The following is a 13,909-nucleotide window of genomic DNA, read 5'->3' on the forward strand; positions in this document are numbered from 1 at the left end:
TCTGGCTTATTTTCCTGCTTGTTTTACTGGATTTGAATTCCTAGTGCCTAAGAGCCCCACCCTCTTTATTTTGCTCACTTCTCCTAAAGCCAAGGACCACAGGGAGCCTTGGCTGTTACCTCCCTGGGAGTCCATGAGCAGTTATTTCCCAGTTTAGAATGAAGGGGATAGTGATCCTGGGGACAATCTTGGCTCTCTTCTTCTTCTTTTTTTTTTCCTTTAAGATTTTATTTAAGAGAGAGGGCCCAAGCAGTGGTGGGTGAGGACGAGCAGAGGAAGAGGGAAAAGCAGACTCCCTGCAGACCAGGGAGCCCAATGTGGGGCTTGATCCCAAGACCCAGAGATCATGACCTGAGCCTGAGCTGAAGTCAAACGCTTAGCAGACTCTTAACCCACTGAGCCACCCAGGTGCCTCTCCTGGCCTCTCTTCTACAAGGTGACAGGAGAACTGGATCAATAGGTATTTAGCTAACAAACTGTCCTGCTGGCATAGAATAAAAGTTTCACAGGTAAAGCCACAGAGCTTTGATACACACAACAGTACAATAGCTTATGCTATTCTTTTGTGAGGTGGGATACCACCAAAGTTCTGGACCGTGGCGCAGAACAGCAGTTCTCAACACTGGCTGCACTTCAGTCCCTGCAGAGCTTTAGGAAACTATAGATGCCTAATCCTACTCTAGAGGTACAGATTTCATTGGTCTGTGGTATGGCATGGGACTCAGGATTTTTAAAGCTCCCAGGTAATCTAATTTACAGCCAAAGTTGAGAACCACTAGCTTAGTTTATCCATTTATCTCAGGAAAGGGACAGTGATCAGGATTGAGGAAAGAAGGATGGAATTTTTAAAAAAAATTTTTTTTAAAAAGATTTATTTATTTATTTATTAATGATAAACACAGAGAGAGAAAGAGAGAGAGGCAGAGACACAGGAGGAGGGAGAAGCAGGCTCCATGCCGGGAGCCCGACGGGGGACTCGATCCCAGGACTCAGGATCGTGCCCTGGGCCAAAGACAGGCACCAAACCACGGAGCCACCCAGGGATCCCCTTTTTTTTAAGATTTTATATATTTACTTGAGAGAGAGAGAGCATGGGAGGGGGGGCGGTGGCAGAGAGAGAGGGAAAGCAGACCCTCCACTGAGCCAGGAGCCTGAGGGACAGGGCACTTGATTCTAGGACCCAGAGATCATGATCTGAGCCAAACGCTGAGATGATAACCAGCTGAGCTAGCTGCCCAGGCACCCCGAGAAGCATGGAATTTAACTCAAGGACAAATCTAGCAAGGACAAGAACAAAAAGATTCTAGTGCCTACAAGGCCTTGTCTTGTTCTTTATAAATAACTTTACATAGTAATCTGAGTTTTTTTGGGCTCAGGACTTAAAACACTGTATTTTATTGTTTTAATCTCTTTTACAATCTAGTGCAATCTCCATGTTGAACCAAACATTTTCTTTCCTGCCCACCTTTTTTCTGTGTTGTTTATTAAACCTCTAAAAGTGTAATTGACCTCAACATTTAATAAAGGCCATATATGAGAAGCCCACAGCTGACAGGACACTGAGTGTTCTTAACACCAAAAATGTGAGACTGGGGCAGGCAGGAACTTTTTATTTTAGGAAATAAATGTTTATTTAATTGTTATTTTTATTTATTATTAACCTTTTAAATTCTTATCAAAGATGTTTATTACTTTGATTTGTGGTGTTTTTTTCCTGGGTATATTCATATCTCCAAACCCCTTAAACTGTGTACATTGAATATGTCCAGTGGTTTCTGTATATCAATTATACTTTGAGAAAAGCTGTTTTGTTTTGTTTTTAAAAGATGTATATAATCCACACCCCAAACTTCTTTGTGGCTTTGAAATGAGCACTCTAGCTGTGCTCATTACATGTGTTACTACTTCTGACCAATGTGAAGAAACAGGATCAGAGAGAGCAAACCAAGTGTTTTTGAGGAACTTAAATGTTTTGAAGGGACTAGAGGCTTGTAAGTGGCATGCCCTGTTTCCAAAAAAAAAAAAAAAAAAAAGTGACTGGACTGCAGAGAGCCAGTCTCAAAACACTCACAGCTATTAGAATTGAGATTAAAATAAGTGTTGGCTACAGTCCATGCAGGCAGTTCTGTGTGGCTTGGTTGTGATTGGGGCTGGGTTGCCAGACACACTGGTGGAGCTCTCCACATCTCAGGGATCTTGTACCATTGCACGAGCAGAGCCAGGCATGGACCTTTCACTGTCAGGATCAAGGGCATGAGCAGCCATTTCCACACTTGGCCCAGTTCATCTATCTAATAAATGACAGATGGGACAGTGATCTTTAAGGTCCTTTCCAGGTCTATGATTGAATCCAGTTTATTCCAGAGTGAGAAATGGGTACCAAGGATATCCCCAATGGCTGAGTGCTACCCACACACACGGCACCAAAGGACATTGACTCCCTTATTCCCTTTCAACTCCCATGGCCTTCTGAGAGAGTGCAGAATGTCTCATTTGAGTGCTACTGTGTTGTTACCAACTCTCCAGCATGTGCTAATTTCCCTTCTTCATGAAGTCTCTAAGTACCTTGGACACTGAGCCTTGGCAGGTAGCAGTATTTGGCAAGAATTCTGTAACACTGTTTTGTTTTCATCCTACTGGTTGTTATCTCCAACATACGATGTTTATGGTAGTGATAGAAAGTTTTCTTATAAAATCAACTTTTAAACAAAGTTTAACAAGCAAATAATAACCCAAATATGAAGCAGAGCCAAAAGTCATAATGGCGGAGCCTACAAGATGGAGGTTTAAACCTGCCCAAACTTTTGGCCTTGCCAATTAAGACACCAAGGATCAGAGTCACTCTGAACTTGTGCCACACAACCAGGTAGTGGCAGAACTGGGCAAGGGACTCGGGTCTGCTCATGGCCAGTCCTGAATCTTTACACAGATATATAAAATCACATTTCCCATGAAATCATATAGACGGATTTGCAACTTCTATAATGCTATGCAAATGAAGTTCAGAAGGGACATGGAGAGGTCATGTTCCAGTGCCAGCTATATACTGGGGCCTGATTTAAGATCTCCTTTCATCTTTACTGCAGCCCCAAGAGAGGTACACATTATCCCCTTTAACTTCACTGATGAAGAAGCTGACTCTCACAAGTGTCACCCAAGTCATGCTCCCATTAGCACCCAGCAGTTCTGACCCAGATCTGTTTCCAAAGCACACACTTCCCGCAATTTTGTGTTTGCCCTCACACAGAGTAGAATCATTTGTGGAAAATGCATGCTGAACACCCATCACACATAGATACTGCTGAGCACTGGGTGGTACAGGGAACAGAGTACACAAGTCCACACCCTCGTGGGGCCTGGAAAGTGAGGTTGCTCCAGCAAGCTTATAACTGTGCCATGAGCCGAGGACATGGTGACACTCAGTCATGTCAGGTCCAGGAGAGCCCAGAGGAAGTGCAACTATGGCCGAACTCTGAAGATTGAAAGGGTGTCACCTGGGGGAGGGAGTGGAGTACCTTCCAGCCCTGGAGCAAAGGTGCAGGAACAGGTAGGGCCTGGAGATTATTTGCTTTTATCAGAAGCCAACACTTCTAGGGAGGGGAGGCCAAGGGCGAGGGAGGAGGAGGGAGAAGGTAGAGGGGAGGGAGGAGGGGTGAGGTGAAGGGAAGGAAAGGGAGGGAAGGAGGGAGAGGATGGGACTGCAGAGGAAGAGAGAAGGCGAAGAGGACAGGGGCAGGGACCAGGCCTGAGAGGGGTAGACCTACCAGGTGTCTGGCACTGGTTTTTGTTGCTGTTTTTCTTGAAATATCATAGACATATAACATTGTGTAAGTTTAAGATGTACAACTTGTTGATTTGATACATTTATATACTGCAGTATGAGTACCACCACAGCACTCCTTTAAATATCTTACCCATTTTATCTGTTTCATGCCTCAGCAATCCTTTGAGGCAGGTTTTATCATCATCATCATCATTTACATATATTATATACAATATCCATCTATTATCCTCATTTTTAAGGGGGGGTGGGAGGGGCAGAGGGAGCTGGGAGAGAATCTTCAGCAGGTTCCACGCCCAGCATGGAGCCTGACGTGGGGCTCAATCTCCCTGAGCTCAAGAACTGAGATGAAATCAACTCAGACATTCAATCGTCTGAGCCACCCCCGGTGCCTCTCTTATCCTCATTTTGTACATGAAGAACCTGAACCCCAGAGACCACACAGGTGGTTAGTAGAGGACCAGAGAGTCACACTGCACACCATGTCTTTAACATTCTGCTGTCCCTCCCTGGGTCCCAGCTGTATGGACAACACCCTCCTGGGGGTCCTAACCTTCAGCCTGGCATACCTCCACCCCTTCCCCCTTGGCATTCACCCTCCTGCCTTCTTGCCCCTTCCTCTCTAAAAGGGTATGATATTTTCATCAGGCTGGGGATGTGCTGCATCAGCCAAGGAAGGGTCACCTACCAAGCCAGGTGTGATCCCGACAGAATTCCGGTGGCCCATGCTCCCCCAGAGACTGCAGAATCTTTCTGGGACAGAAAGGACCCTATAAATACTTCCTACTGTTTACAGAGAAAACTAAGTGAGGGGAATTAGCAAGGATTTGGCCAGATTTTCCTCATTCCATGCCCCAGTCTCTTCCAGAGCTGATCCTGACTGTGGAGCCAAGGGAAAAGGGTGGTCAATTTTGTTTTAAATACCATCTACTTTTTTTACTCATAAAAGCAACACATGGACGATGAAAAGGCAATTATGAATAATCTCACCACCCAGGGAGAACCACTGTTAACATTTTGTGTAATTCTTTGCATTAAAGGGCTTTTAAAGTACAATCAAATGCCAGAGTATTAGATGCAAATGTGAAAAATGCAGTATTTTAAATACAGATGCCACTCGGTGAATGTTTATTTGATCTCCGGATCGGGAAGCTTTCTAAGCTTAAAATCAAAGGAAGAAACCACAGAGGGAAAAAAAGATCAATGTGCCCAACTTCACAAAGAAAAGGAGGGGTAGAAGATGAATAAGGCCTTTCTATCGATCAAAATTCAAAGGGCACAAGACAAAGCTTATGACAGAATGTTACACCGAACAAAAAAACAAGATGCAAAACTGTTCATGCCACATGACATGCGATTAACAATTAATGAAAGACATACCACCTTACACCCATTAGGATGGTTACTACAGGGGAAAAACAAACAAACAAACAAACGAAAGGGGGAAATGATGAGTGTTAGTGAGGGTGTGCAGAAATTGGAACCCTTGGGCACTATCGGCAGGCATGTAAAGTGGTGCAGCTGTCATGGAAAGCTATACAGTGGTTTCTCAAAAAAACTGAAAATAGAATTACCCATATGATCTAACGATTCCACTTCAGAGTATGGACCCAACAGAATGGAAAGCCAGGACTCAGATGTTCGGACACCCATAGTCACAGCAGCATGACAGAGGTCCCCCTCACCTGTCCTTTCTGTCTTCCGTGGTTTCACTTACCACACCCCTCAAATGCCAGGTCTCAATCCCTGCACCATTCACCTCACTTCACCCCATGATGTCACCAGCTGATCATCTCACATCATCACAAGAACGGGGAGTACAGTACAATTAGGTATTTTGGGAGTGATGAACCACATTCACATAACTTCAAATATAGTATATTGTTATAACTGTTCTATTTTATTATTAGTTATTATTGTTAATCTCTTACTGTGCCTAAGTTATAAATAAACTTTATCATAGGTACATATGTATTTTTAAAAACCCACAGTCTTTATAAGGTTCTGCACTATACGCGATTCCAGGCATCTACCGAGGGTTTTGGAATATATTCCCAGTGGGCAAGGAGAACCACTGTAGTTGCAAAAGCTAAAAGGTAAAAGAAACCTAAGTGTCCATTGATGGATGAATGAATAAACAAAATGTACTCTACAAACACAATGAAAAATTATTCAGCCTTAAAAGGGAAGGATTTCTGACACATGCTATACACAGATGAACCCTGGGGACATTATGCTAAGTGAAGTAAGCCAGCTACAGCAAGACAAATACTGTATGATTCCACTCATAGGAGGTACTTATATGAGCTCTCTCTTGCTGTTGGAATCCAGCCACCAAATGGAGAAGTCCAAACTAGCATGCTGACAAATGAGAGACACGTAGTCCAGTCACTATCAGCCTGGCAAAAACCTGCCCACTGCCAGATTCACAAAGAATGTTACCCAGGACCAAGAGTCCCAGCTAACTCATCACAGGACCTCAGCCTTATGAGTGAGGCCAGGCCAGACCAGCAGAAGACCCTCCCAGCTTAGTTCAGATTGCTGATCCCCAGAATCACTGATTACCGTTTGAAGCCATTAAGTTTTGGGGAATATGGTTAGGCAGCAACAGAAAACTGATTCAGTTCCCAGCTCCCAAATGTGGAAGGGACTGAGCCCCAGAGGAGAATGACAGCAAAGTGCCACTAGTATAACTTGAAGAGAACCCAGATAACTTCTGGCATGCTGAACTCAATTTGTAATGTCACCAAGCATGGAGGTGAGGGATGAAGAGAAGAGAGAGGAGGGAGACCTGGCTGGTGAGAACCCCCAAAACAACTTACCACCAGCAACCACTGAGAGACCTGGAGACACTATCTGGCTTGCTGTAAAGACTGAAAGGACAGGAGACTTCTCTATCCAATGGGATATCTTAGAAGAGAGTGGGCTCACCCAGGCAGTGCTCAGAGATTAAGGGGTGGAAATGCAGGTAACACTTCCTAAAATTAATCTAGCAGATTAATTGTTAGAAAAACCGCATATTTGAGTGAAAAATCTGTTACTTAATTTTTAAGTAATCTCTACACCCAGCATGGGGCTCAAACTCAACCCCAAGATCAAGAGTCACATGCTCCACTGACTGAGCCAGCCAGGCACCCCTCATTTTAGTTTTTCCTAAGTGGAATATTGTTAGACTAGGCTTTTGTTGGGAGAGTAAGATATTAAGATATTCAATATTTCTCTGATGATGATATTTGTCCTCAGGTAAAAGTATGCTTCCCACTGAAAATGACAAGAATTTATAGAAACATGGCCATTAGATGTAGAAGGATCTGGGCTTCAACTCCACCTTATTAACTTCTAACCTGGAAATGTTTTCTCTCCATCTTTACTTTGTCATCTAGAATAGGGAGAACAACAGAACTACATAGGCTTGTTTGGAGGCTTAAATGAAGTAATGCACATACCTGATATGCAGAAAATGACCTCCCGAGGAGAGAGGAAATGGAAGAGAATGAAGATGACAGACATGAAAGGCTCAGGGAAGAGAACTGCGAGCTCCTGACCCACCACTACAAAAGCAGCCATGATTTGTATACAGATCTTTCTCAGCTACCAATGGGGTTCTGTCCCAATAGACCCACTGTAAGCTTCAAATATCCTAAAACTCATTTAGTCTCCCTCACCTCCTGAACACCACGGCTTAGCCTCACTGACCTGCAACATGCTCAGAACACTTAAATGAGCCTACAGTTGAGCAAAACCATTGAACACAAAGCCTATTACACAATGAAGTGTTGACTAGCTTAGGTTGTTGACTGAATGCTGCACTGAAAGTGACAAACAGAATGGCTGTCCTTGTCCCACTAGTTCACCCTCGTGATTTGTGGCTGACCCAGCGCTGCAGCTGCCACCCGGCATCACCACGGAGGATCCACTGCATGGTGCCAACCCAGGAGAAGATCCAGATGCACAATTCAGAATACAGTTTCTACTAAACACATGTCGCTTTTCCGCCATCATAATGTCAAAAAAGCGTAAGTTGAACATCATGAGTTAGGGACCTTTTGTACTGAACAGGGGACAGAGGTGATAGAAATAGGTGATTAAATATCAGGGCTTTTTCTGGTTTTTAGTTGCACAAACTTCTCATTCTGGTTCACAAAGGAATTCTGGATATTCTCCCAGCTCAGCTCCCACCCATCCTATCATTAAATTGTCCTTCTGGGTTGTTTTGTTTTGTTTTGTTTTGTTTAAAGATTTTATTTATTTATTCATGAGAGACAAACAAAGCGGGGGGGGGGGGGGGGCGGGCAGAGACACAGGCAGAGGGAGAAGCCAGCTCCATGCAGGGAGCCCAACATGGGACTCGATTCCGGGTCCCCAGGATCACACCCTGGGCCAAAGGCAGACCCTAAACCGCTGAGCCACCCAGGGATCCCCTGATTGACTTTCTGACTCCCAAAGCAGATGTATGTCAGTGGCACCTATGGACAGGGAAGGGAGTATTTCTGACCTCAGAGGAGCTAATCTATAGCCTCTGAGACCGCTTCTGAGTGCTCCATGTGGGCATGTAGCAAGAATCAACCACAGAAATTGAGGAGCACAGACAAAAGGGTGACAGAGCTGGGCTAAGGGCCACAACACAGCATTTAGATGGTTCCACCAGATCAAAAAAAGATAGTTACCCACATCCAGCTCTGGTCATCAGTGCAAAGTAGGCCAAAGCTCTCCCTGCCCTTCAGTCCAGCTGTGGGGTGACTGTGAAAACTAGGGCAAAAGGCAAACAACTCCGCATATCAGTTACACCCTTTGTCTTTTACCTTCTCTCCCCTCTCTGCCTCTGCTTCTTGGACAGATTCCAATTGGATCCATTTGGTGACTTAATGATGGTGCTGGTCAAGGTTGATCAAATAAACACAATAACAGTAGCTGATGTCTATTGAGTACTGGTCACTTTGTACTTTCCCCGGCTCATGTCATTTAATCCTAACCAAAATCCTAGACAGCAGGTACCAATATCATAACCAAATGATTCTTGAAGAAGCAGTTTGCTCAAGGCCTTACAGCTGCCAAACAGGGAATCAGGATCGAAACGCAAGGAGTGGGAATTCCTAGCCCCTCCTGCATTACTCTACCTCCAAAGGAGTTTTGGGGCTTGGACATATGTTCTCTACCACAGAAGTTTGGCTGTAAATACAGCCCTGAAGGTTTCATTGCTAGAACTGGATCTTGCCCTGTGTCTGGGTAATTTTCTCCAAAGTTCTGGTAAAATAACTTTGTTTCATCTTTGGTGGAACTTATGAAGCTTTATGGGTTTGTTGTTGTTGTTTTGAGTTACAAGGGCCATGAAAAGCCATGCAAATCAGGAAGTGCCTCCTGCATCCCAGGGAGTGGGCAGCATTGCAGGGCTCAGCTGGATGTACGAGGGCCCCCTCTGGCCTCCTCTCTCTGACCTGTCTGTAGGAAAGGAGGTGCCAAAGGACAGGACAAGGGCATGTTATACAACCCCTTGACTTTACTCCCGTGTCATTCCTGGCTAAAGCTCCCGGCCAAGTCAGCTAGATTCATAATCTGTATTGCAATGAATGGTCATTTACATGGGGGAGACATTCAAATGTGAGCATGACAGCCACCTTTTAGCTATGGGTTTAGATGTGACAGCACCTTATTTACACAGGCATGTTCAGCTACTTCAGAGTTCCATGTTTAAACATGGCTTAAGCAACTTCACATTCTTGAAGCAAGAACCAAATCTGGAAGGGCAGGTCCATCTCTAGGTAATATTTTAAAAATAGCAAAAGGCCAAAGTCCTGTAAGGAAAAATCTGTCCCATCTTCAGGGAATATGAGTCAGCAAGTATAGCTTCGGGGGTCATTCTGATGCAGGTGGTCTTTGGACCACACTGTAAGAAACACTATTTAAAATATAACATCTAACTAACCTTGTGACAAATATTACATTCCACTTTACATTTCTTCTGATTTTATCTTCTCATGTATCTCAGCCCAGAAGGTAAATTCCTTATAGGCAGGGATTGTGCACCATTGTGCCTGTATCACTGGAAAGGCCACAGAATCTACACGGGGCAAACACTCAAAGCCTGCTGACCAGAGCTGAACACCCTCCCAGGGCCCCAGGAAACTATCCATGCTGTTGTCATTTCAGTTCCCCAATTTCTGAATCTCTCTGGGGAGGTTGTGATCCTCTCTCTAGGACTCAAGTGGCTTTGCACCCAGGGCAGTGGCAGGCGAGCAACAATGTTCTTGTCTGATCCCATAATTAATGGAGCTGGGCAGCCAGCCCAACCCATCAGGATGGCACATTTCTCAATTGCTGCGCTCTAAGGTCACTAGCCAAGTTCTACTCCATTTCCTTGGGCTGGAGTGGGCCAAGAAAACAGTCAAGTACATCAGAGTGAAGGCGTGGGAAGGCAGCCAAATCCCAGGGGAGGGAGCGGGAGGTTTACTTCGTTACTCCTGCTCCAGGCTCAAATCCAGCATGGCAAAGCCGTGCTACTTCTGTACCTTGCAAATTGGGAAAAGGCTCTGTCATCTGTGGTCTGTGTCCTCTTACAGAAGAGGAAACTAATGTTAAAAGAACACGTGCTAAAGAAGTACTTTTCCAGTCCTCTGGCCAACAGGGCCGCTTATAATCACACTCAAGTGACCTTGGGATCAACTGGCAAAGGCACCCTGGAAGTCAAAATGAAGCTTTGCTGCAGAGAGGCACCCACTCCACTAAATGTTGTGGAGGACATTCTGTTGTTGGTTCAAAGAAGAGGTTTACGGGAAAGTGCATAAGATCCTAGTATTAGCAGGGCAGAGTGGGAAAGGTATATATTTAAGCATTTGCTTGCATCAGATGGAATTCCTCCAGAAAGGCCAGAAGAAACTGAGGATACTGGGTTTCCTCCAGGAGACATCCTGGGGGACCCGTGTGCGCATAAGATATTTCATTAGGTTTTTTTGTGGGATTTTTGGTACCTTCTGGGTTTTGAATGTGACTATATTCTCTAACCAAATATACTTACCTTTTAAAAAATTAGTTTTCAAACATTCATTTAATTTTCGTTTAGCAAATACCAGGCACTTGGGTAGATGTGGTTCTCAAGCGCTAGAAAGGGAGGAGTGGAAACAGATAATTAAATAAATCATTGCCTTGCCTGATGGAGGTAGGGGTGTGGCACAGGGAGAGGCCACAGGCCTTGATGGGATGGAAAAGCAGAAACCCTGATAAGATTTCCTCCAAGAACTTCCTGGGCCAAGTCAAAGAGTAAGACCGAGTAAGACAAGTAATCAGGACCACTCCTAGAAGTCTGAGCCGGGATGAGCACCAGGCCACAGACGACCCCAAGCACTGGAAGGACACAGCTCTAAGTATTCTCCACCAGTCCCTGGGATGTGTGTGTGGGAGAAGTGCACAACCATGGAAGAATAATTGAAAAATATCAGAAGCGATATTAAATTCTGCTTCGTCCCATTCACCTGGCCCCAGGTTCCTCTACATCCACCCGACACACCAGCGCAGCAAAGTCTGATACAGGGAACGAAAAGATCTGACGTTTACGGAGCGCTCCCAAGAGCACCTGTCCCAGAGCGCTCGGATAAATGTCAAAAGTCAAATAAAGCCCAGCGGAGGCGCAAGCTTCGCAAACGACCCTCCGGGGAACTCCCACGGCCTCCGGCCCCTCCGGGAGCCCGGCCTCCCGGAACTTGGGTCTGCTTCCCTCCGAAGCCCACGAAGGTCCCGGACGCAGCAGAAGCGGCAGCGCGGTCCCGTCCCGACCCGGTGCCGAGCGCCCCTGAGCGCCTCTGCTTCGGCTCCTCAATCCGGAACCACAGCGAAACGCTCCAGGCGGCGGGCTGCGGGCTGCGGGCTGCGGCGACTCCCCGAGCCGGGACCCGCCGCGGCGCCCGAGGACGCCCTCCGAGGGCTGCGCAGACGCCGCGGGCGTGGCGAGCAGGTGGCCCCGTGCGCCCGCCGCGGCGACCGGGGCGCAGACAGGTGCCCGCGGACGCAGGACCCCGCCGCCCGCTGCCCTCCGCGGGGCCGGGCCGGGCCGGGGCCTGCGGGGCCGGGGCCTCGGCGCGGCCTCCCCGGGGCTCCGTGCCCACCCCACCCCGCCCCGCCGCCCGCCGCCCCGCGCGCGGTGCCCGGTGCCCACGCTGCGGCGGGGACGCGCGGCCCTCGCCCGCCCGGCAGAGGGGCCCCCGGGGCGGAGCCCACGCCGCCGGCCCGCCGCCGCTCACCAGTTCCCCGAGCCCACGATGCACACTTTCAGGGGCGCCGCTGCCATGGCCAGGACGGAACGAGCAGCCCCCGCCGCCCCAGCCGGCCGCTGCCCGCCTGCCTCCGCGCGCACCGCTTTGCCCACAGCGGCTCGCGCAGGCCCCGCCCCTCCCGCCGCTCCGCCAATGGCCGCGACCACCGCCGCCCGGGCGCCCCGGGCCACAGCTGACAGCCTGGGAGGACCCGCCCCGCCACTCCCGAGAACCACTGCGCACGCCCGAGCCCGGCGGGCCTCCGGGCGGGGCTCCGCGTCGGCCCGCCCCCGCCCGAGGCATGCCGGGACTTGTAGTCCGCGGCTCCGCGGCCCCGCGCCCGCGCCCCCGCCGCCGCGCGCCCCTGGACAGCTGCTGCCGCCGCGCCACGTGCGCACCTTGGGTGCTTGCTCCGCGGCTCCCCCGCGGCCCCCGGGCCCGCACCGCGGCCTGCCCCGGCTCATCGTGGTGCCCACCCCCACTCGCGCCCTTCTCCCCACGCGGGAGGAGCTGCCACACTGCACTTTGGAGCCCAGAGAGGATCCCAGGTTGACTCGAGGCCACTTGGCTTGGGCCAGGAAACAGTCTGGCAGCCCTTGAACTTCTTAGTGAATTTGTGTTTCCTGAGGCCTTCTGGACAAAGCTGGACAGTACCTGACTTCAGGATGGACACTCTCGAGTTAGTTAAGAGAGAGGCCGGGGCTCCCGCCCGCGGCATCACACTACCCCTCCCCCTACCCCCATTTGCTTGGCAGGACGTGCCACCTCGTTGTCTTAGGCCCAGGAGAGTTTGTGGTTCAGAGATTAGAGACTGTGCTTCTGCTTCCTGACGAATAGAACATTATTCATTCTGACTGTCACTTTCCACCAGGCACCGTGCTAGACACTGTGGGAGGAGGACGAAGTGGTTTACAACGCTGGCTCTCAAACTCTGCTGCATATGAGAGCCTGGAGCTTTAAAAAATCCCCATGCCCTGGATCATCAGAATCTCCTGGGATGAACCACTAGCATCAGAATTTTTAAAAAAAAAATTTTTTTTTTTATTTATTTATTCATGAGAGGCACAGAGAGAGAGGCAGAGACATAGGCAGAGGGAGAAGCAGGCTCCCTGCTGGGACCCTGATGCAGGCTTGATCCCAGGACCCGGGTATCTCCCCCAGACCCAAATGCAGACACTCAACCACTGAGCCACCCAGGCGCCCCACAAGCATCAGCATTTTTTAAAGTTCAAGAGGTGATTGCAAAAGGTAGTAAAGATGAGCACCAAAAAGGTAAAATACCAGTGTTGACTAACTAAAGAAACAAATGCTCTAATCCCTAAGAAAAATACTAGGCCTATTAGTCTGATGGTCAGAGGATTGACAATTATTTTTGTTTTCATCTTTACATTGTAGGAAAGATTTATCGATATTAAGCTTAAAGGAGTGAGTGAGACAGATTTTCTCTATTCCTTCACCGACGGTTTGTTCTCAATTCTTTGCACTAATGGAAAGACATCTAGGCAGGGATGATGTGAAAGACTGACTTTTCAAGCCTTATTAGTTTTTTTCTTGCATTTTTGTTAGAAAATGAAGTTGTCAAAATACATAGTGAATTTATGGACTTGGGGAACATCTGGACATTGCAAAGATTTATACCAAGTGATCCATTTTTCACCTTTCCCTGAAAGCTTTATACCTCCTCTGAAAATACCTATTCTCCAGTTGGGCAAGGACACCTGCGTGATAACGAGATACCAGCTATTCTGTGGACATACCCTCCAAAGCATAATCACACGGTGTTATTAATCACCCGCACAACACATTGTGCCAGAACGTAGTTATCATTTATTTTATAGATTGGTTACAAAGATTAAGACAAAAACTAAGTAGGTGAAACCCATGC

General features: G+C 47.7%; 1 protein-coding gene across 2 annotated transcripts in view; it reads right to left on the minus strand.

Annotated features, from left to right (window-relative positions):
• GPD1L (glycerol-3-phosphate dehydrogenase 1 like) overlaps positions 1 to 12,194 on the minus strand; it is a 121,555-nt gene extending 109,361 nt beyond the window's left edge. For both annotated transcript variants that reach the window (XM_072726617.1, XM_072726616.1), the window contains exon 1: positions 12,013 to 12,194. In XM_072726617.1, coding sequence (XP_072582718.1) covers positions 12,013 to 12,059 — 47 coding nt within the window. In that variant the 5' untranslated portion in view covers positions 12,060 to 12,194. The remainder of the gene's footprint in view (positions 1 to 12,012) is intronic.
• Between the last annotated feature and the right edge of the window lie 1,715 nt (positions 12,195 to 13,909).

Source organism: Vulpes vulpes, chromosome 11 (assembly GCF_048418805.1).
Source record: "Vulpes vulpes isolate BD-2025 chromosome 11, VulVul3, whole genome shotgun sequence".
NCBI lineage: Eukaryota > Metazoa > Chordata > Mammalia > Carnivora > Canidae > Vulpes > Vulpes vulpes.